Source organism: Lissotriton helveticus, chromosome 11, assembly GCF_964261635.1.
Source record: "Lissotriton helveticus chromosome 11, aLisHel1.1, whole genome shotgun sequence".
NCBI classification, from domain to species: domain Eukaryota; kingdom Metazoa; phylum Chordata; class Amphibia; order Caudata; family Salamandridae; genus Lissotriton; species Lissotriton helveticus.
Window position 1 is genome coordinate 1041320239 of NC_136072.1, and position 25982 is coordinate 1041346220.

The 25982-nt window shown below is 43.2% G+C and overlaps 1 protein-coding gene across 1 annotated transcript in view; it reads left to right on the plus strand.

Annotated features, from left to right (window-relative positions):
- The window catches only part of GPN3 (GPN-loop GTPase 3), a 116255-nt gene that overhangs the window by 27894 nt on the left and 62379 nt on the right, over positions 1-25982 (plus strand). Inside the window, exons 4-5 of the mRNA XM_078667491.1 lie at positions 4737-4861; positions 20389-20504. Of these exons, the coding sequence (XP_078523617.1) occupies positions 4737-4861; positions 20389-20504 (241 nt within the window). The remainder of the gene's footprint in view (positions 1-4736; positions 4862-20388; positions 20505-25982) is intronic.

Below are 25982 nucleotides of genomic sequence, written 5' to 3' on the forward strand. Positions count from 1 at the left end.
AGAGTGGGCGTGGCCAGCGGCCTCGGCGGAGGTGAGGCGGGAGGAACAGAGTCAGGTGGGTCACGTGACAGCGCTAGCTCCGCTGCACGGCGACCAAGTGCAAACAAAGTAAAGATTTTTAAGAACACAGTTAAAATACAATTAGTAACTTCTCCCGGCTTTCCGCCTCAGGAGATTTGGGGGGGGGGGGCTGATATGTTGCCCCCAGCCCCCTTCTGCCCCGGGCAACGCTGCCGCAATCCGGAAATGCTGCCCCCAGCCCCCTTCTGCCCCAGGCAACGCTGGGGCGGGCTGCTAGTTTGATATAAAAGCAAAATGCCTCAGACCCACTGTGCCCTTTACAGGTAAACAATCCAAACACAACACGCTGTTTATTCGGAGGATTCGAAGTAGTCATTAACAGAGTGCTTCACTGCTCCATTTTTGGGACAATACATTTATTATAAGCAGTTCCTCCAACAAAGGTGTGCTGATCCAACATTGGTGACGAAACTTGAAAGTGCCAAGCCGATTGGTTAAAGCGCTTTTGAAATGAAAAGAAATTAAAGAAGTGCTTGCAGCTTTTTGAGGTGGGGAGCGAAAATATGCACTTTGACGAGTGATTAAATAAAGCATGTCTGTATTTGAGGCCAATCTGACTTGGGAGGGGGAAGAGGCGACGGAGGACAGAAGAGTGTAAATTAAAACATGAGTACTTTTTCGAATGCTTAAGGCAACATTATTCACAGTCGCCTTCCAGCATAACTAAATACATACCAAAGCTAAGCACCATGGCTTTGGAGAAGAAAAAAAGGTTTGACGTGCTTGGTACAGCTTTTTAAAGATGCATTAAAGTCCAGATGAGCTTCAAATGTTTTATATTTAGATCAAAATCCACATATATATTATTTTTTGTCTTATGTACCCTTTTTAATTGGCAATAAAGTGTCAGGTTATATTTTGTCCATATGTTGCAATAAGCAGCTTTTCAAAAAGTATATTATTATTAAAAGCTTTAAACACCTATCCACTCTTCATCATGAATATAAATGCTAAGCTGCACAAATAAATTAACTAAACAGAATGTAACAAAATATACGTGAAATCTGGAGTGTTCAGCTAGTTTATTTTCCTGCAAACTAGGCTACTGAAACCACTTTCAGGGAAGCATAGGACAGGATTTGTAGCGTGTTTCCGTTTGAAAGGGAACAAGTGACAAGGAAAACCACACAGTGCCACTTTCACAGTGAAGGCTTGATTGACTGTAGACAGTCTTAGAGGAGAGCGGTGCCATACATGAATCCTGGTTCAGCCTACCCCAAGGGAGGCTAACGAGGGGGAAGTGGTGTTTAAAACCCCCTCTCCCCACCAATTGCCCTTTAGTATTTTGTGCCTCACTGAAAATGCCAACGGGCACAATTCTAGGACAAGTTAAGCCCTTTACATCACAACAGAACATCGACAGAAACCATCTGATTTTTTTAATGCACGTTTCCGGGAAAGTTACTTATAGCATCCACCTTGGAAGTTGGTTTCTGGATTCTGCGTTCTGTGCCCCAGGAAATAAAAGTGACTCTTAAATTAAAATGAAGCCTCCTTAATAATTACGGTTTCGATAGGACTGCTTGGCTAGCTCAAAGTTCAAGGATGTTTGCAAAGCCCAAAAAAACAGAATCAATCACCCAGCAAACGTGAACTACTGTACATCTACTACGAGGCAGTATTTGATTTAAAACAAATGTAAAGCTTCCTCCTAACTTCATTAACAGGGAGGGCGTAGGGAAGAGGAGGCAGCTGCACCCCATGAGAGAGAGAGTGAAGAGCAGCTGTTGAAAATGCAAAACTAGCTGCGAGGGGCAGGAGATGTTGTTCTGGGAACAGCACAGGACATTAAGTGAACTAGGAGCAGCAGCGAGGACAGAGTGAAAGCACTGAGGGAAAACATATGGCCTGAGGTGAAAGGAACTAAAGCAATCCGGCTCTCCCTATCGCCATTCACTCAGGTAATGTCATACAATCACCCACCCACTAACCAATGTACCACCAGGCCAGAGATATAGCGCTCAAAAGTTATTTTTATTTAGCTACATAACGTGCCTAACATATCACAAAGAGGTCTAACCTCTCGTTGATCAAACCAATTCTACAGTTTTTTAATAAGATAGAACTTCATATACAATGTACTAAATTTAATCAAAACAAAAACATAATCACATTTCAATTTCATAAAAATTTGTTGCACACATGTTAAAATCCGAGAAATAATCACAATTTATAAGCATCAAACTTATAGTAATAAACAATAAAATACAGGAGACCCTATCTACACAGTTATAAACAATTGACTGTTGTGTTGATTGATCCAACATAAAACATCAAGTTACAATTCAGGTGGGTTTTACAATCATTTTACTTTCCTGAATTCTTGTGGTTGGATTCAAATTAACAAATATCGTTGATGCGTTTCGGTGGTACGTTATTCTTATTTATTTAGAAACCACCTTCTTCAGGACTTCAAACAGTTGGGTGTTCTAGGGCAGGCAAAGGTTACTGGACCACAACTGAGGTTGTTGAGGCCTTTTACTATTGATGTCCTAGGAGTTGATGTGCTCTGGTAACTGAGAACAAGGTACATCTTTTCAACACTACATTTTCAGGATAGCAAGGCAAGCAGAACGAGGCTTCACTGGGAAAAAGTATAGGGGGTAGACACTTCAAACTCAACAATCACGCACTATAACACAATAATGACTGTCCATCGCAGTGTTTTAACATTATGAAAAAAGGAAACTTAGTTTATTACACCCACTTTGTAATGCAGTACAAATAGATTATGCAAGGTAACAGGTTATATAACAAGGTGCTAAGGCAAGGTAATAGTGGTCTGTGATGACAAATTGCAGATGCAGGCTCACAGCAGACATGCAAGCAGGTTACAGAGTCTGACTCACAGGTCAGTCTTTTTATGCTATCTGTGTTGTGAGAAGTTAGGTGTGCAGGCTAAGTTCTAAGCCCTCCCTGTCTTTGGGAAAGTGTACAAGCAGCACTTACCATCTATGTGCAGTGGAGCACTATTACCAAGTCTTCAGTGGATGCTTTGCGTGCATTTGCCCTGCCTTCTTTCTTCCCAATGTCAGTGGAGCAGAAAATGCCACGGACTACTCACTGGAGCGGTGGCAATCTCTGGGACAGTAGAGGCCCAAGCACAAACCTCTCCACCCAAATGTTAATGAGAGCTCACCCAGACGTCATTGGTAAGTCACCTGGGACAGGACAGAGGGGACAGGTGGCGCAATCACGAGTCATAAACCTTGCAAGCATAGCACGAAGAAGGCCACAAATGGCATTGCTTGTCTCTTCATTGACGCAGCATACCAGCTTCAGATAGGGGAGGCAAGGAGACCCACACCAGCAAATGAGTCGGCTTCCTCCAACATCCCTCCAGCCAATCCGCTGTTCTGAAAAGTTCCATCCTTCAGATCATTGCAGCTGGGTTTATCCTCTGGTCAGACTTCATCCTGCAGGGCTCCCACCGGTCCCCTCTCAACAGGCCAGGTGAACGCCTTTCTACAAGGACCCTTGCCTCTCCTCCAGCATGTAGTTGAAGACTTTCAGGTCATATCTGCTGACCTCCAGGAGAATGGATGTCTGTGACACAAGCATTGGATCTCAGAAATTACCCTGACACTGCAGTGTGACATCTAGTGGGTCAGTGAGGAATTCTGGAACCATATGAGGAAGTTTCAAACTTTCAGCTATGGAATCTTTACCAGACGATGAATATTGATTTCACTGTTCTGGAAACAGTTTGGGGTAGGTTGCTCAGTTTGTGTGCTCCTCCTCTCCTGATGTAGTCCTAGTCTTTGTCTTCAGGTGATTGTCCGGGATGGATGAGGGTGTCTCCAGGGAGAGCACCCAAAATTAGCACAATGATGAGTTAAGTGCTTGTGTCTGCAAGCCATCAACTTTTTGGCTAGACAGATGGCAAGACCTGGCAGAAAGGTTCAACCTGCACTTAGAAGACGACTCATGTTGCCACTTCTCCACGTCTTTCATCTATCCTAATGGGAGAGGCTGGACACTGAATTTCTACAGGGAGCCCCATTTCTACCTTGCAATACTTTTAACGCTGCACAAAAGCTTCAGAATATGCTTTGCTTGTTTGGGAGGCGGTTATGCAACTTCCATTTTGTGCGTAACCAAGGGAATTCCAAAATGGATCCCACAGGTTTCATAACCGCACACTCATATTGCATACAGATTCATCCCACCAGTCACCTGATACTTCATGCACATATACAATTTACTCACGGTGTCAGCAAAGGGCCTGGTCATGACATCTTTTAATGGAACTTTGGAGAGGGAAACCGGTATGCTTGTCACTCTCAACCAGGGATAGGAGAAAAGAAAAGGCTTGTATGGGACTTGAAATTCCAAAATGGTATGATGTTTCCACTACCATTAACTGTCTGTAAACATATATATGGACAGAAATTCCATTTAAAAACGAAGCTACACTTGCTGTTCTATTCCAGACCCTGCTCTGAATTTTCCGTACCTTTACACATTAAAAAATCTGATTTCAAGATTCATGTTGTTTTCAGTAGTTACTTATTGGTCTTCAACGCATGTGAATGTGTGACTGGGTTGGAGAAGTGAAAGTAAAGTAATTATTTGCATCCTGCATTCAAATATTGTTACTGCATCTATGCTTTCCCAAATGTCATCTGTGGCATGTTTGACTCCCAATATCCTAGGTCAGATTGAACTGTACACTCACTTGCCTGTGATGAAGCATCTCGTGGACCAGCTGCAGCAGTGGGAGTTTCGTGTTTGTGGAGTCTTTCTAGTTGATTCTCAATTCATGGTGGAATCCTTTAAGGTACATATACGGAATTATTACACTGATAGTGTTTTTGGTTTAATTCTACATTTGTTTCTCACTATTATCCAGTAACTTCTTTTATCTGTAAAGAGCAACAGCAAATTTATCTCGGCTATGGTGATAAGGCCCATGTAGCACCACTCAATTCTCCTGTCTGCAGTGTAATGTGAATCTGTCCTCCACTCAGACCTGAACTCATATGTCGACCACTCATGTCTGAGTATACCTTTAATCTCAGCCTAATTGAGATACCACTAAGTGGTCTGTATCTGGCCTTCATAGATCTGAAGACTGCATTTGGACACCTATGCTAAAATTAGGTGGGGATCACAGGGGCACTTGACAGAGAGGATCGTGGTGAACAGGGGGGTGCGCCAGGGATGCGCGCTGGCCCCCACCCTGTTTTTGCTATTCATCAATGGGGTGGTAGATCATCTTAAAGAGGAACCAGATGACGCTCCCACTCTGGCGGGGGAGAAGACACCAACCCTCCTGTTCGCCGACGATACCCTCTTGATTTCCAAGTCACCGGGTGGCCTCCAAAAACTTCTAAACAGATTTTGTCTTTTTTTGCAATTCTCAGGGGTTGATAATCAACACAAACAAAACTAAATTAATGACAATCAACCCATCAAAATGTTTTAGAAATGGCATCGCCCTGAACAAAACCCCTTTAGACACGGTCGAGTCTTTTGACTATTTGGGAATTCGGGTTTCTAAAAACATGAGATGGAGTTCCCATCTAGCCAAAGATGCTCCTAAGCCACAAGAGGGTGTCTGGGGCTATCATTAGAGAACAACATCTGCCTGTGAGTAGGCCAGTTGCCTCGGCGCTTGCGGTCTATGACGGCAAAGCATTACCTTTGGCCCTATACGGGGCCGAACTCTGGGGCTTTGAGAATACTAGCAAGCTTGCTAAATCAGAAAATACGTTTTTAAGAGACCTTATCTCCCTTCCTACTTCCATCCTGTTGAAGCCCCCTATTTTATGATACTGGAAGACATTCCATTCAGGACATTGCACGCCTTCGTCCCCTGCTCTTTTGGGCGCGCATAAGAAGGACCGTTGAGCTGTCCAACTATGATGCTGCCCTCGACGAATTGGTAACAGCCGACACAGGGAGCAGGATCAAATGGATAGCAGACCTTAGGCAGCTTCTAACTGATATTGGATTCAGAGAGGCTTGGGTTAGCCAGACCCCACCATCTAAACAGGACCTAAAGCGTGCCTATTGTGATTGGGTGCAGATGCAATAGCTATCTATCCCAAAACAGGGAAACTTACCGAGGCGTTCTTCGAGCATAAATCCATCTGCAAATTAGAACCCTACCCCGATTTCATACAGGTTCCCAGGGACAGGGTCCTATTTATGAAGATGAGACTAGGGACCCTCCCGCTTTATTTATTTATTCATTCAAAGTTTTATATAGCGCGAACAAGATCCTTACAGATATCAGAGCGCTTCACAGAGACAGGGGTAGGGGCAGCAGGAATGAACAGGGATACTGGGAGCAGTATAATAGTCGCTAACATAGTAGGATAATCATAACGTACAGAAAACATATCAATATACAATCAGGTAAACAAGTAATATAAGACGGCACAAGTCATCAATCCCACTACAGAAGTGTTCAGGTAAACCTTGGATGTGTGGATGGCTTATACCAATTACTTAGGATAGAGAGAACACTGAGTGGGGGCATCGGGAGGGTGATACAGTGTACCAAAGTGTATCATATATTGGTCGGTAGTAAGAGAGTAGCGTAGTAGTGTCACCATCAAGTAGAAGTATAGTGCCAAAGGACAAGGTGAACAGTGATACAAAGCGATGCAGAGTCTCTGATCCAGTACCTATAAAGTTCAGGAGATATTGGCCAGAAGGATGGTTTTCATCTCTTTCTTGAAGAGTGCAGTGGAGGAGATGAGCCTGGTTTCAGGAGGGAGCGCATTCCAGATCCTGGGTGCCATTCCTGAGAAGGAGCGCTTGTATGTTTTCTCTTTCCGGAATCTACGAGGTTTCAGGAGTAGATTTTTTGTACTTCTATTGGATCTCGAACCTCCTGATATAGACAACTTTTGAGCGAGGTAGTTGGGTGCATTGTGGTGCACGGCCGCGTGTGTCATAACGGCAATTTTTAGCTGTATTCTGGCTTCAAAAGGCAGCCATTTTAGAGACTTTAAGTCTGGGGATATATGCGAGTGTTTTCTTGAGCCAGTAATGAGTCTCGCGGCAGCGTTCAGGGAGGCTCTTAGGGGTGCTGTTGTGGATAGCGGGAGTCCGCTGAGGGCCACAATTCCGTAGTCTATTCGAGGGATGACTAAAGCTTGTACAGCAGTTTGGAAGTCTTCGGCAGGGAGGAAGGGTTTAATTTTCCTCAGTGTGTTGATTTGGAAGTTAGCTCCTTTTGTGGCTTTGCTAACGTGCTGCTGCATGTTGAACTTGGCATCGAGTGTGATGCCTAGGGATTTCGCCGAATCCACGATGGTAGGTTGGACATTGAGTGCTGTTAAGTTATTGAGCCAGGTTTGGGTGGTGGAAATTTTCGCCGGGGGTGAGATGAGTAGGAACTCAGTTTTCAGAGCATTTAGTTTGAGGTGATTATCGGCCAGCCAAGATTGAGTGTTAATAAGTATGGAATTCAGATGTTTGATATCTTCCGGGGATTGTAGCTTTAGGTAAAGTTGTGTGTCGTCGGCGTACATATGGAATTGGACATTGGAAGCTTGGAGCAAGGTGGCGAGCGGTTCCATGACGAGGTTGAACAGTGTGGGGGAGAGGGAGGATCCTTGTGGAACACCTAGATCTGCAGGCACAGGTGTAGATAGCACATTGTCGATCTTGAACTTCTGAGACCGGTTATGAAGGAAGGACGAAAACCATTTGAGAACAGTTCCCGATAGACCCATTCTAGTGCTTAGCAGCTCCAGCAAGTTCTCATGTTTGACCGTGTCAAATGCTGAAGAGAGGTCAAGAAGGATGAGGAGGCAAGACTCATTGCGATCAAGGATTTGGAGGGCGTCATCAATTATGTGTGTCATAGCTGTTTCTGTGCTATGTTTCGCTCGGAAGCCTGATTGATGAGGGTTGAGGAGGTCAAATTGGTCAATGTGTTTAGTTAGTTGGAGTTGGACACATTTCTCCAGCAGTTTGGCCAGGGTGGGGATATATGTGATATTGCTTAATAATGTAATAGCATCTTGGAGGGTGGCCCAATTCAACACCAGCGCCCTGCCCAGGATGTGCCTATCCCAATGAGTCTATTGCCCATTTCTTCTTTGCATGCCCGGCCTACAGGATGGCTAGAGCCAAATGGTTCAAACCGGTCTGTAAAATGGCAGGCCTAATGAACCATTGTGCTGCATTACGTATTTTAAAGACTGATACTTCTTATCTGGGATGTGCATGGTTGATAAGAACAAAGATCCAGGCGAAAAACGTGATGTGCTCTAACACCTGGAATGCGCATGGTTGACAGATAAGAGTGAGCTCTAAGAGAACAATGTTTAGTGCAATATCCTCTATGATTGTAATCCGATATTATTGGCCTTGTGAAAATGGATTTCCCTTTTTTTATCTCCCACTCTTTTTTTAACTGTTTGGAATTTAATGTATAGTATAATGCATTTTTATTTGGTCACATGTTTTTAGTACTCGAATTTTAATATGTACATGCTTTTATGATACATTTTAGCTTATACTACCAGATACCACATTTTAGCTTATACTACCAGATACCACTAACACCAAATCTTAATCCCTCGTGCCTTTCTAAACCAACCCAAAGAATGCATGTTACTCAACTGCAGCTCAACGATCAAACATGCTGCAGACATCGCCAAAACTATCTTCTATTACAAAGTGGGCATTCTATTCCTGACAGATCCTGGTTATGCCATGGTCCACATCCCTGCTTGACATCCTTGTTCCTCCAAACTACACCATTCTGCGTCTTGACCGACCGCAACAACATGAAAGAGGGATCGCAATCATTCATGAGAATTCCCTACTAGTCAAGACTTTCCAAGGAGATAATCTCACATCCTGTGAACACATGGGTGCAGAAATCGCCACAGAAAAGAGATCGCTAGCCAAAGTCACCTTATTTACCACCCTTCAAGAGACAACAAACTGTTCTATGAACATAGAATGGAAACCATTAAAATACACTCTATGCTACACCCCATGGCATTTTTCTCGGAGACTTCAACCTTCACTGGAACGACAAGGGTGATGCGCAGGTCTCTACTCTACTCTAAAACAGTTCCTCTCTGATCAAAACCTGGCCCAATCCTGCACAAGCCTAGCACATAACAAAGGATCAATGCTCGACATAATCACATCCAAAGAAGGAGCGCTGACAATTGACTCCATCACACCCAGCGACCAGTATGATCATCACTCAACCATATTCCACCTAAATGCGTGCACACCGAGAACTAAAGAGCAAGAAACCAAACATAAATGCTGGGTTAGAACCACCAAAAACATGGACCGAGCGGAACTGACATCAGTTTGCATGATAAACCTCACTCCTTCAACACTAACCCAGAATACTTTCAAATTAACTGAGCACTACAGCCAAATAATATCAAACATAATAGCACCACTGAGTCTCAAAAGACAAAAAATCTAATTCTCTCACCCGTGGTACAGTCCAAGCCTAATGAGGAAAGGAGTAGTCTTAGACATGCAAAGTGTAGGTGGAGACAGGAACCCTTGACGTTTCTTCTAATCAAATTACGTGAACGACGGAACAGCTACAAAAACACATTTGAAACTCAAAAGCAGAGTCTTTCAGATCCCAACTCGACAATGCAAGGAATCTCCCAGGGTGAATGTTCGAAATTCTCAGTCAACAAACTGGGACAAACCAGGATTAGCAATAACTACTTTTTCAATGGAAAAATCTGAGAAATCAATAAAGCCATTGTGATCGACAAAGGTTATGAGCCACTATAGACAACAATCACCATTCCGAAGGTGAACCTCCATTCCCAGGCGAGGAACATACGAAGAATCACCCATCCAAGACTAAAAATCAAGCATTCTGCAGTGAACTCCAAACAATTGCTGAGGCTGAGGTCCACAAGACCTTATTATCCATGAAACCAACTTCACATTCCAACAACCCTATCCCAGCCACAATACTAAAGGAACCCAGTCACCTCTTCTCACCCATACTGGCGAAGATTTGAAATTCATCGCTAAAACAAGGCAGTATCCTGGACTGCCTGAAGATTGGGCAACTGACGCCCCTCTTGAAAAAAGTAGGGGCAGACCCTACAACCATGAGCAACTTTCTGTCCAAATTGTTGGAAAAATGTGTACACAACCAATTGTGTTCGCATATTGATCAATTCAACCTACAGAATCAGCGAAGGTTCACATCATGGATGACACCTTTAAGATGCTAGACCACAATGACTCCTACCTACTCAAACTCCTAGACCTCTTATTGACGTTTAACATGGTCAATCATAAAAACCTACTAGAATTGCTAGAAAACAGAATGGGGCTGTCAAGGAAAGTGCTCTCTTGGTTCACATCCTTCTTGCAGAACTGCTCACAACGAATCAAATTGGGCTACTCACTCACAAATGCCGCACCAGTAAGATGCGGAGTCCCACAAGGGCCTACCTTCCACAACACACTTTAATCTCTATATAGAGCCGCAAACGAAAAATCCTCAAACAATCGATCCTTGCATGTCACATGTACATAGACAAATCACAATTATACTTAAAGATTTCCTCTCTAGAGGAAGTATTCCAACTAAATAACACTCTAGTGTAAACTCAGACCTGGCTATCACAAAACAATCTCAAGCTGAACTCTCTAAAACAGAATTCTTACTTTTCTCCCCTCATAACAGCGTCCCACACATCCAGGATTGGCTCAGTCACCCAGACGCCCACAACAGCAAACCTATCATTATTGATTCCACTAAATCCCTTGGAATAACACTGGGCACGAATCTGAACATGCTAGCACATATCAGTGCAACTACGTGCAGTGCATCATTCTAACTCAAATTGCTGAAGAAAGTGAAACATTCTTGCCACCTCCAGACTTCAAACTAGCAGTACAATCACAAGTGGTCTCCAGACAAGAATATGGCTATGAAACCCTTTCAGGTCTTCCCAAATCGAGAACTGCTTCACTCAAAGCGACCCTCAACGCATCAGCAAGACGAGTATCCGGCACAAGTCGCTTTTACCACATTACCCCATCACTTAGGTCTCTCAACTGGCGCCCTCTATAGGCCAGAACTCAATTGAAAGTTGATTACCTCATGCATACAGCTTTACATTATAATGAACCCAGATACCTGGCAATAAGGATTCAAATCTTAGAAGTCAGCTGCTCCCTCCGAAGTACAAGCACTTCCAGGCTAGGCCACACCTGAGATTCAGAAAACAAAAAACCTACACACGCTTCTTTTTAGGATCGGCTCCACGGATTTTAAAAAAGAGATGAAAAAACACACATAAACACTGTTCCCCTGGGTAACTGGTGAACTGACTCCGAGCCGGCTCAGAAAGCCATCTTAGAGAATCTGTCTCAGTGCTTCATAAATGAATGGCGGATTCTTAATAATAACTCTGTTACAACATACCATATCTTGCTTTAGTTTTTAGTCTGTTTTATGTTAGGTGTATTTTTGTTATTTTTCAGGTCTATGTTTCTGTTTCCAGTCGTATGTACAGCGCTCTGATAACTTTGGGTCTTGTTCACGCTTTATAAAACACCCTAAATAAAATTAAAAAAATCTTCTTCTAGGTCCATAGTGGGACAGCCTGATATCTCTGTTTTAAGGCATTGTGCTTGGGGTTATTTCCAAAACTGGACAAATCCAAATTAAGTCCAGTCCTTGTGATAGCTCTCTCGTGGGAAGAAATATGAAGTTAATTGCCAGAGTTTCAGCTGTGCTTGGACTGTCAACTGGTTTTCTCAGATTTTCTTATGCAATGCTATCTGCATCTCCCAAGGCACAGTGTTCTAACTGTTGTGTGGCGATTTAGATTCCGTATGCATGTTCCCGATTCATGCCCTTATATAGGTACAATCCACATTGCCCTTATATAGGCATAGAAATCAAGCCCTTATTTAGGCATAGCCCATGCTACCCAAATACAGGCATGGCTACTTCCATCCTTTCATCAACGTCACAACGATTTCTTGGAAAACCAGATTCTTAAGCTGTAAGGGACTTCCCCTAGCCTGGGTATTGATTTCTCCAATTATGCATGAACAACTATTCCTTAGGGGTTCATCCATGACGTTCATATACCCGACTTTACGTCAAAGCTGGCATTCCTAAACACCTTCAAGGTATAAATATACCTTCACTTGCTATGGCAAAGCACGGTGGTTCAGAGCAGTTCGAAGACCTACTTCCCCGACACAGCTCGCTACAGCAAGTGCCCGAGGAAGCCAACTCTTCAGCTGACGCACTGATCATGAACCTGCCCTCCTCCGCTGAGAATCCAGCTCCAGTGTTTCTGACTCCCCTTGCGGGGTGTTGGGAAATCGAGTTCCGAGACAGAGATACCCGACCTCCTTCATTCTAAAAAGGTATGGAGCTGATTAGAACCTAGAGAAACCTTTGGTAGATTCTTGGCAAAACTAAACCTATGCAACAGAACATACTTCTTCCCATGTACTAGACCTAGGTTAGGTACATTGGGGTAGGCGTATTTTAGAAGCGCCAGTTGAGTATTTTAGTCTGTTATTTATGTATGTATTTTTATGGCTTAGAAACCATACAATGCTCTTACAGTATTATTTCATTTTACTGTTTACGCTGTACGCATTATACTTTCCATTCTGCCTAACGATTGTAGCAGTTCACCTCTCTTGCATGAGAAAGAAGGCTGTTCAATAAACCTTTTCATTGAAAACGCCAGTCTCACTATTTCTCTGCAAAACTCTGTAGAAACGAAGCATGCACGATTGACTGAGTAAAATAGTTATCTATTGTTTCCACGACTCTGAGAGATATGTTCTTATTCTTGGGGAAACAAAGTTGTCATGTTTATGTGGTTGTCAGAAAATAATCCCTTCTTGTGAATTCGAGAAAGTTTCTAGTGACCTCTGAGCTAGCTGGCACTCACTATTAAGTTTAGTATATTCGATAGAGACCTATTGACCTAAGTCCTTCGTCAAATCTATAGGATACATTATTCCAATGCGCAGAGCGTATTGGGAATATAGGAACTACACTACATAACATTCTATTATGGCATCCTGTAAATCAAGTCTCGTGCTATAATCACTGCATTTGCTCCACTTGGGATCAGACCGGTATACACAATCTTTCTATGCAGCAATTTGCAGGGAAAACGACCTTCACAACAGTTATTCATAAGAGGAAACTCTCATATGAAGGGACACATCCCAAATCCACTTCCCTATCATGTCCAGACACCTAATAGATATAACCAGGGGGGGTTCACATAAGTGAGCACTGCAAGTTTCCACAGGGGAAATGTTTTTAAATATTGTTTATTACACAGACGCACATCCTAAACTGACTTTGTAATGGGGAATTTACTTTCTATTTTCAACCAAACATTTTAGGAAAACGGTCGTAAAATATGTGTTTACTCTGGTATAAAACAACTCCATAATCCCTTGGCAAAAATACCTTTTGCATCACATAGTTACTTAGCGATAAACTAAGAAGTAGGTATCCACAAACCACTCATTAAAGCACTTTCATTTTGTATAACACATACAATGTGTTGCACACAGCTGGTACCGGTGGGTAGGAGGATCACTGCATCTCTTGCGGAATCCGTTTTTGACCTCTGGGTCGCAAGTTGGAATCCTGACTGGAGTGCCTTTGAGTTGAGTAAAAATAAGCAGCTGGTATCCAACACTAATACATCAGAGGGAGTGAACCTACACTTCATAAATGCATGTTCTGTTATAAAATCATTCTAATCAATTGCAGTGAATATTATGAAAACAGATTAATCCTGTTCTGTGTGAGTTAGAAGTAAGAGAACACACATTTGAAAACTGTTTTAGGGGCAACTGTGTCCCGATCTGTCAGACCTGATTGTTCAACAAGGAACAATGTGGGTAGTGTTGCCAATTATGACCTTGTTAATACAATAATGTGGTTCTTGTTAGTTATTCGAGGAGTTCCCCAATCAAATGAGGTTAGGATAGGTTATATGTTTTGGTGAAGAAAACGTATGATATCCTCAACCGGACAGAGGAACCTTAAAATCCAAAACATAAAAGGTTGCAGTCTCATTATCTCATCACTACTAGTGCAGAAGCTCTATCGCCAAGGTGGTAAGAGTCACCTCTGCAATGTAATTTTTTTTGTATCACTTTTGATAAAAAGAACTTAGAACATGGGAAGCTTGAATTCTGAGCATTCCTGAAAGAGTTGTAGCCTTTCTACCCACCATTGATGTGTGATTTCATTTTGTCATTATTCTCATAGTATTACTTTGTATCCATTTGTGCACATTCCCTTTAATTGTTTAGAATGATTGTGTGCTATTTATTGTTTGCAAAATAAGGATGTTTACAGTTGGAGTGCCAGGCTCTGAGATGGGGTATGGCTCCAGACAGTTAGTAATCCACTGATTAAGATTAGTAGTAGTGGAAGATACAGCAGTGTTGGGTATTAAAGGAGTGGTAGCTAAGGCACAAGTGAAATTATTCTGTGAGACCATGTTCCAGGTACAAGAGTCTTTGGGGACAGTAGAAGAATTGAAAACACTGGGCGCAGATGACAAAAGCCAGTTTAAGACTACAATAAAATTGTCAGACCATGTTTTGTGTAAAGGAGCGGATGTAAAAGTACCCTTAACATTTGTGGAAAAAAGATCCAGTATGTAGCCTACAATGTGGGAGGGGTGGAAGCAGAGTATGTGCAGATCATTAATGAGGGTGTGTGAGTCTCTGCTTTCCAAATATCCCAGATGGAAGTTAACGTCCCCTATGAACGAAAAATCAAAAGCCTTCAAAATAAAGTCAGCCAGCTTTTAGCAAAAGCCGTCCCATGGCCCGGTGGGCGGTCAGTGAGTGCTCTACAAAAAATAAAGCTGGTGTTTAGTCCTACGTTAAGAACGATAATTCCAAGCAGTCGAAGAAGTTAAAAGCGAAAATTGTGCATTGAAGAACAAAATGAAAAATTATGGTCAATCCCCTGCCTTGTTCATTTGGCTTGTTGTGCTTTAATATGGAGTAAACCTGAGGATTGGCTAATGAGATGAGCATGGGTTAAGCCAAGTTTCAGAAAAAAGAGGTCCGAATAGTGGAACTTGATGATGTCCCAGATAGCAAGACGACTGACATGGGCTGGAAGCTAATGAGATGTTGTGGGAAGAGGCATAGATAGGAGATAGATTAGAGGCGCTGGAGAAATAATACTAGAAGAGGAAGAGGTTGAGGTGGGAGAGAATCACAAGAAGGATGTACAGGAGAATAGAGACTAGAGAAACTGCAAATATGTCGGCTGAATGGGCCATGGCGTGTTGCTTGAGTAGCAATACGGCAGGAGAGAAGGTTAACTTTCGTATTGAGTCTGTACATAATTAGAGGAGTTGGTCAATTCAAATGACTTTATCTCTGCAATTCTGGTGCGCACATCCTCTGTGTGGATGGACGTGCAGAAAAATTGCTTATGTAGCCTGTCAAGGTATGGGGGCAGTGGGTGGTGGGGGGGCTGGGGTAGCCATAATGATTCCTGGCGCACTGACTGATGCACGTCAGTTTTTAGGAATGTTGGATAAAAGAAATTTGAAACTGGAGACCAGCAACTCCTGTACCACGATTAAAAGTAGTGTGAGCAAAGAAAAACATGTTTTTAATAAGGAAAAGCAGCATCCTTTGCAAGGCTGTCATTTGAAAGTAGGAGGCAGTGATGGTAGATGAAACCAAGCACTTCCACACAAATGTACAAGGGATCAAATTCAGAAGGGACTCCGAGTCCAAGTCTCCAAAGGTGCGAGAAGATTCTATACCAGCACCAGCAGTACTCCTAAAATCCACCAATGTTGCACACAGACCCACATCAGGCTCACCTTGCTAAGGACATATCCTTACAGTTAAAGGAATATGTTTACCTCAGCATAATTATTGTAAGGAATTCATTTTGTTTGACACTTTGAATGAAACAAAATGAACCAGCACCTTGTATGTGCCCGGGCATGTAATTGAACTGCTGAATAGATGGACAAGAGGTATTTTTTTTTTTTTTTTTTTTGCAGGACAAGTATATTTCCGTTCCAGTTTGTCCCTTAGACAAGTGTATATTTAAAACGTTTCCAGACCCCTATTGAGTACTACCTTTACCCAACATACCTACCCTAACGTCATGATCAATTATCGGCCCACCACTCTGATCTTTTCCTACATAACTGCTTCAACAACTTGTCAATACCCAGGTTTCCCATTTTTTCGAATCTAATACTGTGATAGTCTGTACCAGTCTGGGTTTCATTCAGTTCACAGCACAGAAACTGCTTTACTGGCTGCTACTCATTATCTGTGCTTTATTTTACGACGTATTGGTGAGCATCTCTGGGGCGTTCTTCCACTTCTGGTGTTTGTCCCTTCCCAAATGGACCCATTACTTTTAATCTTTCACTGTTCCCTTTTCAGGTGGTACTTTTTCTTTTAATTTAAGCACTCTAAAAGAGTGTGCGTTTTCTAGCATTCTCCCACGTGTACTGTGTTCCTCTTTCTCACCAATGTGTTTCTCCCTCCCCCTCCCTCCCCCAGTTGACGTTTTTCCTTTTGTCCTCCTTCTCCTGCCACTCTTGCTTCCCTGAACCCTTCTCATTGTCTGTATACTTTTCCATCCCCATCCATTGTCTGTTTGCTTCTTCTTCCCTGCCTGCCCATCTTCTGTTGACCCTTGCTTCTCCATCCGCCCATCTTCTGTTGACTGTTTGCTTCGCCATCTCTTCCCACCCTCCATTGTTGGTTGTTTCCCAATCAATGCCCACCCACTCTTCATTGTCAGTTTGCTTCCCCATCCCCCACCCTCTGCTGTCCAAGTTGTCTCTCACTTATTCTCCTCTCGAACACCCACTGTCTTCTCTGGCTAAGTAGCTGCCATGGGCTGCTCACACCCCTTTTCACACTGATGAGTATTTGCTTTAAACACTTAAAGTAACCCTTCTAAGATGCTGTTTGGTGCAGTGGTAAGTTAAAATGACCATTGTGCCTTGATGGACACACGCCATGGCACACAAGTCCACGACAGAAGTGTTCATTGTGACGTGTGCATGCAGCATGATGCAGGACTTTCATCGGGGAATTGGTTTGAGGTAGGAAACCCTTTTCAGTATTACCAGCTATGCATGTGCGTGCCTCTCAATGCATTTGTTTACATTCTGGGGCAGCAAGCATTGCTAAAGCCAATATTTCGGCCATTTAAAGTCAAAATATGGTGACTCTGCCAGTGTTTGTTTTCCTTTATTTCTCACTTCTTACTCCACCGGCTTTCTTTTTAGCTTTGTTATACATACAGGATCCTATATACAAGCTTCAGTGCTGTGTCATGTTCAAAACCTCGAATAATGTTAATTAAGAAGACCAATTCTGATTAGGTTGTATTTTGGAATTCTTATTGATATTATGATGCATTAGAATTAAATGAAGAAACCTTGATCTAAATGACTTCCTTAAACTAACCACGTTTTGATTTAATATCAGTTTTTTCTCTGAGACTTTACAGCAAAAAGTAACTAAATTCTGAATGCTCCAACATTATGTAAAATTTCACTCGATTGTGAGTTTGATCAAAGTACCCTAAACAGGCACAGAAAGCTGGCACTAGCAAGTATATAATTGCAAGTTTCCTTGAACCTGTTGCTTATTAGGGGTCTTTTTAGGTCTCGCCTGTCGATGCGCATCGAGCTTGCGAGACTATTGGGGCTTAAACAGTCTTTAACCAACTTGCAAGGAATCGTGGCGATTCCTTGCAGTGCCCGTGAAATTCAAGCTTAATGCGCATGTGCATTGAGCTTAAAAGCGCGTGCACATGCCCCCAGCCGCCTGCTTGCATGTATTTTCCCTCCGCCGCACTCCTCCCACACCCCCGCTCCGCCCCCTCCCCTGCCTGCCGTGTCGCGTTTCTTCAGTTCCCTTAGCCGCACTCCAGGCCCCTGCTGCTTTCACACCCTCATGCCGCTCTCCCCGCTCCGCCCCCTCCCCTGCCCGCCGTGTCGCATTTCTCCTCCCCCCTCCCCACAGCAATGCCCTCCGTCTTGTTTTACCCGTTTCTTCTTTTCTCTCTGTCCCGCGTCCCTTTCTCTCTTTGCCTCGCAGCGTCTTTTTTTTTTGCTTCTGATGCCCGTATGTTTCTTTACAGTATCTCAAGCATGCCAAAAGTTCTTTTGATTTAAACATAAAAAACGACCGTGTCTAGAACTTAAAGAGCAAGAGATTAGTGCCTTTCGTTTTTAAACTCTGATTTCCTCAAACAAACATGAGCCCGCGTTCCTTTCTCTCTTTGCCTCGCAGCGTCTTTTTTTTGCTTCTGATGCCCGTATTTTTGTGCAGGCAACCGAGGGGTTCATTCATGGCTGGCCGGTGGCCGGCCGTACTTTCAGTTTCCTGCTTCTCCAGCTCCTTCCTCTCTGCTGGAAACAGACAAAAGGCGCCAGTGGTGCACAACATAGACGGAGCCATCCGGCTTAATGATTGCTTTGGAATTCCATGTGTTAACAGTAAACAGACCAGAGGCGCCAGGAGAGCACAAGCCACACAGAGTTGCACCCCCACCTCCCCCTCTCGCCTTAGTCAAACGAGGTGTTTGTAACCAAGGCTGCGTCTTCTTTGGTGCGTTTATAATGTACATGGGATGTTTGGGTTCATGCTGGGTAGCGCTGCAGCCATTGACTCTCCCCCAGCCCTACCCTCCTTTGGCTTCTATAACGCACTGTTGTAGTACTGTTAAGGTGGGCTAAAATACAGGCACTTTCTTCTAAACTAAACATATGTTTGTCGTAATCTCTTTGTTTTAAAGTGCAAACAATGTTTTAAAATGCTGCCGCTGTTAGTTACACGAGGTGTTTGTAACCGAGGACGCTTCTCCACATGATCGCCTGCCTCTCGCACACATGTGAGTGCGTTTCAACTATGTTTTATTAGTACCGTGCTGTGTGTTGGCTTTTTCATATGTTGTCATGGGTCTATATTTTTATAATAATGGCAGCGCTTTAGGCAACGCCACCTGCAGATAATTACCCGGACGTCTGCTGAGGCAATCAGCAGCGCTGCTCTCGAAGAATAACACGGGGGTCCATAGCAGTGCCACGCGACCGGTCCGGCGCGCTCTCCTCCCTGCTACCGGGGGCCAAGACAGGCAGGGATATCCTTAAATTGCACAGCCAACGAAACTCCAGGGCAAATGTGGTAAGGGGATAAACAAGGGCACGGCGAAAACATGGCAACAGTCACCGCATGCAAAACTCGATTGCTGTTTAATTTCCTACCCCACCACCATACACGCATACAACCACTCACACATACAACCACTCACACATACAACCACTCACACATACAACCACTCACACATACAACCACTCACACATACAACCACTCACACATACAACCACTCACACATACAACCACTCACACATACAACCACTCACACATACAACCACTCACACATACAACCACTCACACATACAACCACTCACACATACAACCACTCACACATACAACCACTCACACATACAACCACTCACACATACAACCACTCACACATACAACCACTCACACATACAACCACTCACACATACAACCACTCACACATACAACCACTCACACATACAACCACTCACACATACAACCACCCACACATACAACCACCCACACATACAACCACCCACACATACAACCACCAACACATACAACCACCCACACAACAACCACTCACACATACAACCACTCAAACAACTACACTCACAACCGCACACACATCTGTCGCACACACATCTCACACACGCAACGCCACTCACACACGCAACGCCACTCACACACGCAACGCCACTCACACACGCAACGCCACTCACACACGCAACGCCACTCACACACGCAACGCCACTCACACACGCAACGCCACTCACACACGCAACGCCACTCACACACGCAACGCCACTCACACACGCAACGCCACTCACACACGCAACGCCACTCACACACGCAACGCCACTCACACACGCAACGCCACTCACACACGCCACTCATCCACGCAACGCCACTCATCCACGCAACGCCACTCATCCACGCAACGCCACTCATCCACGCAACGCCACTCATCCACGCAACGCCACTCATCCATTTGAAAAACGAAAAATGTCAAACTCTTCTATTGCGAGACCTATTGCATTTTCAATGCTTGTTTATTTCGTGGTTGTTTTGATGACAGTTACCCTCTTTTTGTTTAACACACTTTATATACTTGGATGGACAGTTGCAATAATCACAAATATAATGCGTGCAATAAAAATGTGTCAATCATATTTTTCTTTTCATCTTTAGTTTATTTCTGGCGTCCTGGCAGCCCTCAGTGCTATGGTATCACTGGAGATTCCACAGATTAACATAATGACAAAGATGGATCTGTTGAGCAAGAAGGCTAAAAAAGAAATAGAAAAGTAAGTTTTGATTAAGAGTTAAAACCTTACCTAGTAATGCAGTGTAATATTTCGGGTGTGCCCTAAACTGGATACCAGCTTTCTTCATGTTGATATTTGGAAAATTGCTGAAAACCCAGAAATTACTACAGTATTGCTATTTACATTGCAATTGAAACTGAAGAAATCTGCTTTCTAGGTACTGACTACGGTTAGATGCTAAAAGGCATAACTGCTACTTGCATGTGCAGACAGCCAAAGCATCTAACATGAAACGAGCAGGACCTTGTGTAAAAGAATGTGGATGGATAGGATGTCTGACAGCATTAAGGCACATTATCAGGAAAGTGTCCGAGGATAGAGTTCAGGGTTGTCTGAAATTGCACATACATAATTCGTGTTAAATTTCTTTTTTTTTTTTTTTTTTTTGCACACTCGGGCAGATTGCCATAAGCTGAAACGATAATGTGTGTGAGCATAACATCCTTCATTTATGAATGGCCCACCTTCTGAGTTGTTCACTCTATTGAAGTCCAGTATGAAACATTCACTGTGTTTAATTTTACCAATACAAATCCTAACCTATGTTAGTCTTGGTCCCTGTCTGACTATGGAGGGCAAGGGGCAATGAGAAATAACCCTCAGACCTCATCTACTAGTAGTACCTCGTATGCATTTTCCAAGTCACCTCTCCAGCATTCTCTCACTAGCGTATTTAGGAGTGCACATTTAATTTCACTACTGTCCTTTAAGGGTAGATATTCACAGGTCTTGATATTGAAAGTTCATCATGTGGAACTCTTAAAATCTGTTCCTTCAACAAGCAGAATTTTTAAACTTGAAAAAGGTAATGGGGGCAAAGTGCTACTGCAGAGCTCCCCTCCCTGTTTTGCCAGTTGAAAGAGCATTCAGGGTCTGACTGGAATCTTGAGGCTGTTGATTACAGATATGCACGAAGTGCAAATGTTACAACTATACAATGACCAGGTTTGAACAGGACTTGCACATTCTTTGCATTTAATGGTCAAATCCTATTATCCCAGAGATTAATTTGTAGATTAGGACTGCTTCCAGTTCTGAAATATGCTTATGTAAAAGTAGTTCAACTCACTTGAAAACAGTACGGGAAAAATGTAGTTTCTATCTAACTTCGCGCCGGGACACTCATGAGTATCCGAGCGGGCTACAAATGGATATATAATATAATTGTATGATTGCACAAATTTAGCGATTTACAAACACTAACCATTGGTTCTCATGAACATGAGCACTAGGGGTAAAAACCATGCCTTTCATATTTTGAAATTGTGTGCTTTCATGTCCTTTGGTATCATACTTGTCCAAATGTGATATGAGATGGAGAGTTCACTAATGGATAAAAACTGGTGACAATGTCAATTCAATTTAATTAGTCTTTATTCGATTATAAACAATCATAAAAGACACATATACAAAAGAACAATAAAAACCAGGAATGACTTACTAAAACATATAAAATATCACAAGCTAAAACTTAATAAAATCGAATTAAACATCTAAATTCATATACCTATAGCGGAACTTTTATCATTAAAAATGAATAAAATCATGACCAAAAGGTAGAACCATAATTACATGTAACAGATGTTCACACTCATATAGGCATATAAACATATTTCATTTAGAGAATGCTAAAACACCAAAGCTCATTAACATCTATTGCATGATGAGAAGTCAAGTATTTAAATAATTGCATAATTACATAGTGCCCTGCATCCTGTTCCTTCTTATGGCCCACGCCCAGCTCCAAAATCTAGCCATAGCAACACCTATAACTTAGCTGGTATCAGATTTTAAAATACGCAGAGCCGTTTGGCAGGATCTTGTTCCTATTTTGGCACAAACTGTCTTAAGCCATTTATGCCGAGGCGCCTTATATGCAGGGCAAACAAAAAGGATATGCGGCAAGGTCTCTTCCTCACATGGACAGGAATGGCAATATAAATCTAGCTCAGTCCCCCAGTTTTTTGGAGGGAGGCTTCCCACTCTGAATTGGTGGTAGAGCTTCCTATCACCAAATCTGGTAATGGTGTCCCAATAGGCCTCCATTCTGTACTCGATTTTATGACCCAGAAAGAGTCCTGTTAAGCAATCACCATTCACCTGAGAGAAGGACTTCTGCCAGACCATCTCCCTATATAAGGCTTTAAATTCTATTTTTGAGGGGAAATAATTCCCTTCAGGGTCCAGCCACAAGTGGTTGAGGCCCATATCCAATAAAGTAGCCTTAATCCTGTGTACCTGAAATTTTGTTAGATTTGTCAGCTTCTCTAATGTGCTTAAGTGCTTGCGCATAAGGAGCTAGCTCCGGGGTAGTCCAAAGCCATCGCCAATAGGCAAGAGGTCTAAAGCCTGCTGCCTCCTCGAAGAAAATACACCCAAGGTCCATCAATAACTGTCAAAGTGTTGTAGACGGTGGGAGACCAGTCAATGCCCTCAAAAACATATTCTGTGCTTGGACTAAAGGAAGTAACTTTTCAAATCCCCAGACTCAGCTCCATAAATTATTGAGGCTTTAACCTTTCCTTGAAAAATAGCCGTAACTGGAGCCACTGGTTTGGTTTGGGATAGACGGTATTCTTTTTGGAGGGCCCCCGCAAGTTGATTATGCTTTAAAACCAGCAAATCAATCTGTGGCTTCCAATTCAATCTTTTGCCCATTGTAACCCCTAAATAAGTAAATGACTCAGTGTGTTTAAGGGGCACATTATTCATTTCTACTCTGGCTTTCACTGTTTTATTTTTTATGTGCAAGACCATGAACTTGGTCTTGTTAACGTTGACTACAAGGTCATGGTCATTACAAAAAAGGCTAAACCGGTCGAGGGCTCTTTGCAGACCAACTTGTGTTTTAGACAAAATTAGGGTATCGTATGCAAACATTAATAAAGGAACCCTCGAACCAGCAAGAGTCCATCTTGGTCAAATCGCACTGGGGGCAAGATTCCTATTGAAGCTGTAGTAAATGTATTTTTTATTTATTTATGTGTCTTATAGAGCGCCCAAATCACCCCCAAAGGGCTATCTCTGCTCTATAGTAGTGCTTAGAGGGCAGCGTTGCGTAAATAAGGGATTAAAGAGTCCCCAAGGGGAATTAAAAAAGCGCGTTTTTGAGAAGTCGTTGAAATTGGAGATAGTTGGTACATTCATGAAGGTGAAGTGGAAGCTGAAGGGGGAAGATAGTAAAATGCCCCCCCCCCCTCTTCCAGTGCATGATTTCTTTATCCGGGGAACAACAAGGAGAGATTTCGATCCAGACCGGAGTGTTCTGGAGGGCTGATGGCGCGTGAGACTATCACTAAGATAACTGGGGGCTTTACCGTGGAGTGCCTTGTGTACTAGACAGCAGATTTTAAAGCGGATCAGTTTCCGAACAGGCAGCCAATGGAGTGCCTGGAGTAGAGGTAAGGAGGCGGCTCTGGATGGGGAATTGGACACCAGACGTGCGGCTGTATTTTGAACCACCTGAAGTCTACTGAGAGATGCTGCAGAGGCTGCAATCAGGAGGGCATTACAGTAGTCAAGACGACTTGCCACAAGGGCCTGTAGCAGAGTTTTCCTGACTGTTAGAGGGAGAAAAGGAAAAGCCTTTCTCAAAAAACTTTTAATGTAAGGAAGCAGGTGCCCACTGTGGCTGAAACTTGTGTTTAAATCGAGAGTTTCAAATCTAAATGCACACCTACATTTTCCACCACTGCCTTAGGAGTAGGAGCGGGACCTAAATTGGTGGGCCACCAATCTGGGGACCATAGTAAGGGTGCCTCTCCAAAGAGCATGATTTCCATTTTACTGGCATTTAACTGGCGAAAGTTGTTTCTCATCCATTCCGAAATAGAATTCATACCTTCAGAGAAGGCCGACTGAGTGTTAGCAGAATTTCTGTCAAATGCCAATAGCAGCTGGGTGTCATCCGCATAGGAAATAGGGATGAAGCCCAGCGTCCTCAGTAGATCTGCCAGGGGGGCCACATAAATGTTAAACAATGTGGGGCTTAGGCAGGATCCCTGGGGCACACCTTTAGTCAGCTTTGATGTAGAGGATTGGAAAGTACCTAACGTGACAGTTTGGGTGCGGTTATTTAGGAAATTAGCCAGCCACAGATGAGCTTGATTTTGAATGCCAACATTTCTAAGTCTGGATAGAAGAATAGTATGGGATATCGTGTCAAACGCTGCTGACAAATCCAGCAGCAACTAACAGTACCACTTGTCCCTTTTCTAGGAAATTTTGGAGGTTGTCTGTGATTGCAACTAAAGCTGTCTCTGTACTAAATCTGGGGCGAAAGCTCGACTGGGAAGAATCTAGACCCCCGATCAAGTAGAAGTTTACTCAAGTAAGGCAACAAGGAGATAGGGCAGTAATTAAATAGATCTTCCTGAGGAGCATTGGATTTTTTCCGGATTGGTATTATTTGGGCAGCTTTCCATTCGGAAGGTAGTGTGCCTGAGGTCAATGAGGAGTTAAGGATAGGGCAGATCAATGGAGACAGCTGTTTATGAAGCAGCGTGGAAGTCTTGACAGGTAAAATATCCTGAGGAGAGCCAGATTTGACTGTTTTCATGAGAGACTCCACTGTGTCTATGGTTATGAGGGGGGAAGCAATCTAAAAAGTTTGCGGGGTTAGGGTGAGGTAGATGAAATACAGTGTTAGTTAGTTGGGGATCTGTATCTTTAATAATACTGTCATTGATGTCTTACATTTTCTGAGTGAAGTGCTTAGCCGATTTATCACAGAGGTCCTGTGAGGGTGTTACATTGTTATAGCATGCCTTGGGGTTGATGAATGAATTCAAAATGCGGAAAAGCTCCTTAGAGGAATTTCCTGCCTGATTCAGCTGGAACTCAATGTGCGTCTTGCAAGCCTTTTTTAATAGGTCTCGCCTACGACGAACGCGCTGAAAGCGCCTTCTCGCAAGCGAGAACTATAGTCGTCGTCTCAGCAGTCTGAGAGCGACGAAGGGAGACAAGACCTGGCCGCGTGCAGCGTTTTCCCATAGGATAACGTTGTGCGCGCGGCCAGGTCTTGTCTCCACAGAATTGCATTCCAGACCGGATCGCGTTGCGCGCCTCTCTGGAATGCAGGGGGAGTCTGCAGAGGGGCGCGCGGCGCTCATAAACAGGCAGCGTTCACTCAGTTGTATTTTTCGCCACGCTTATTCCTTCCGCTCTCACCCCAGCCGCCATGTATTTTTAATTAGCGGATTCACGTTGGCTTCTCGTCACTCTGCGCTCTACAAATCGATTGACTGATTGGTGATTATTGGACAGAACAGCTGGTGATAAATAGTCTGCATATTGGCAAAGTCAGTTCTTTATTAAACAACTCACTCTTCCGGTCAACAGGGGATTGATTACAAGGATCACCGAAATGTCAAAAAGAAAAAAATGGACGGTCACAAAACCATAATAGTCATTAATACTTAAATGTGTGCAAGAGGTATTACATGTAAGAAAGGAACA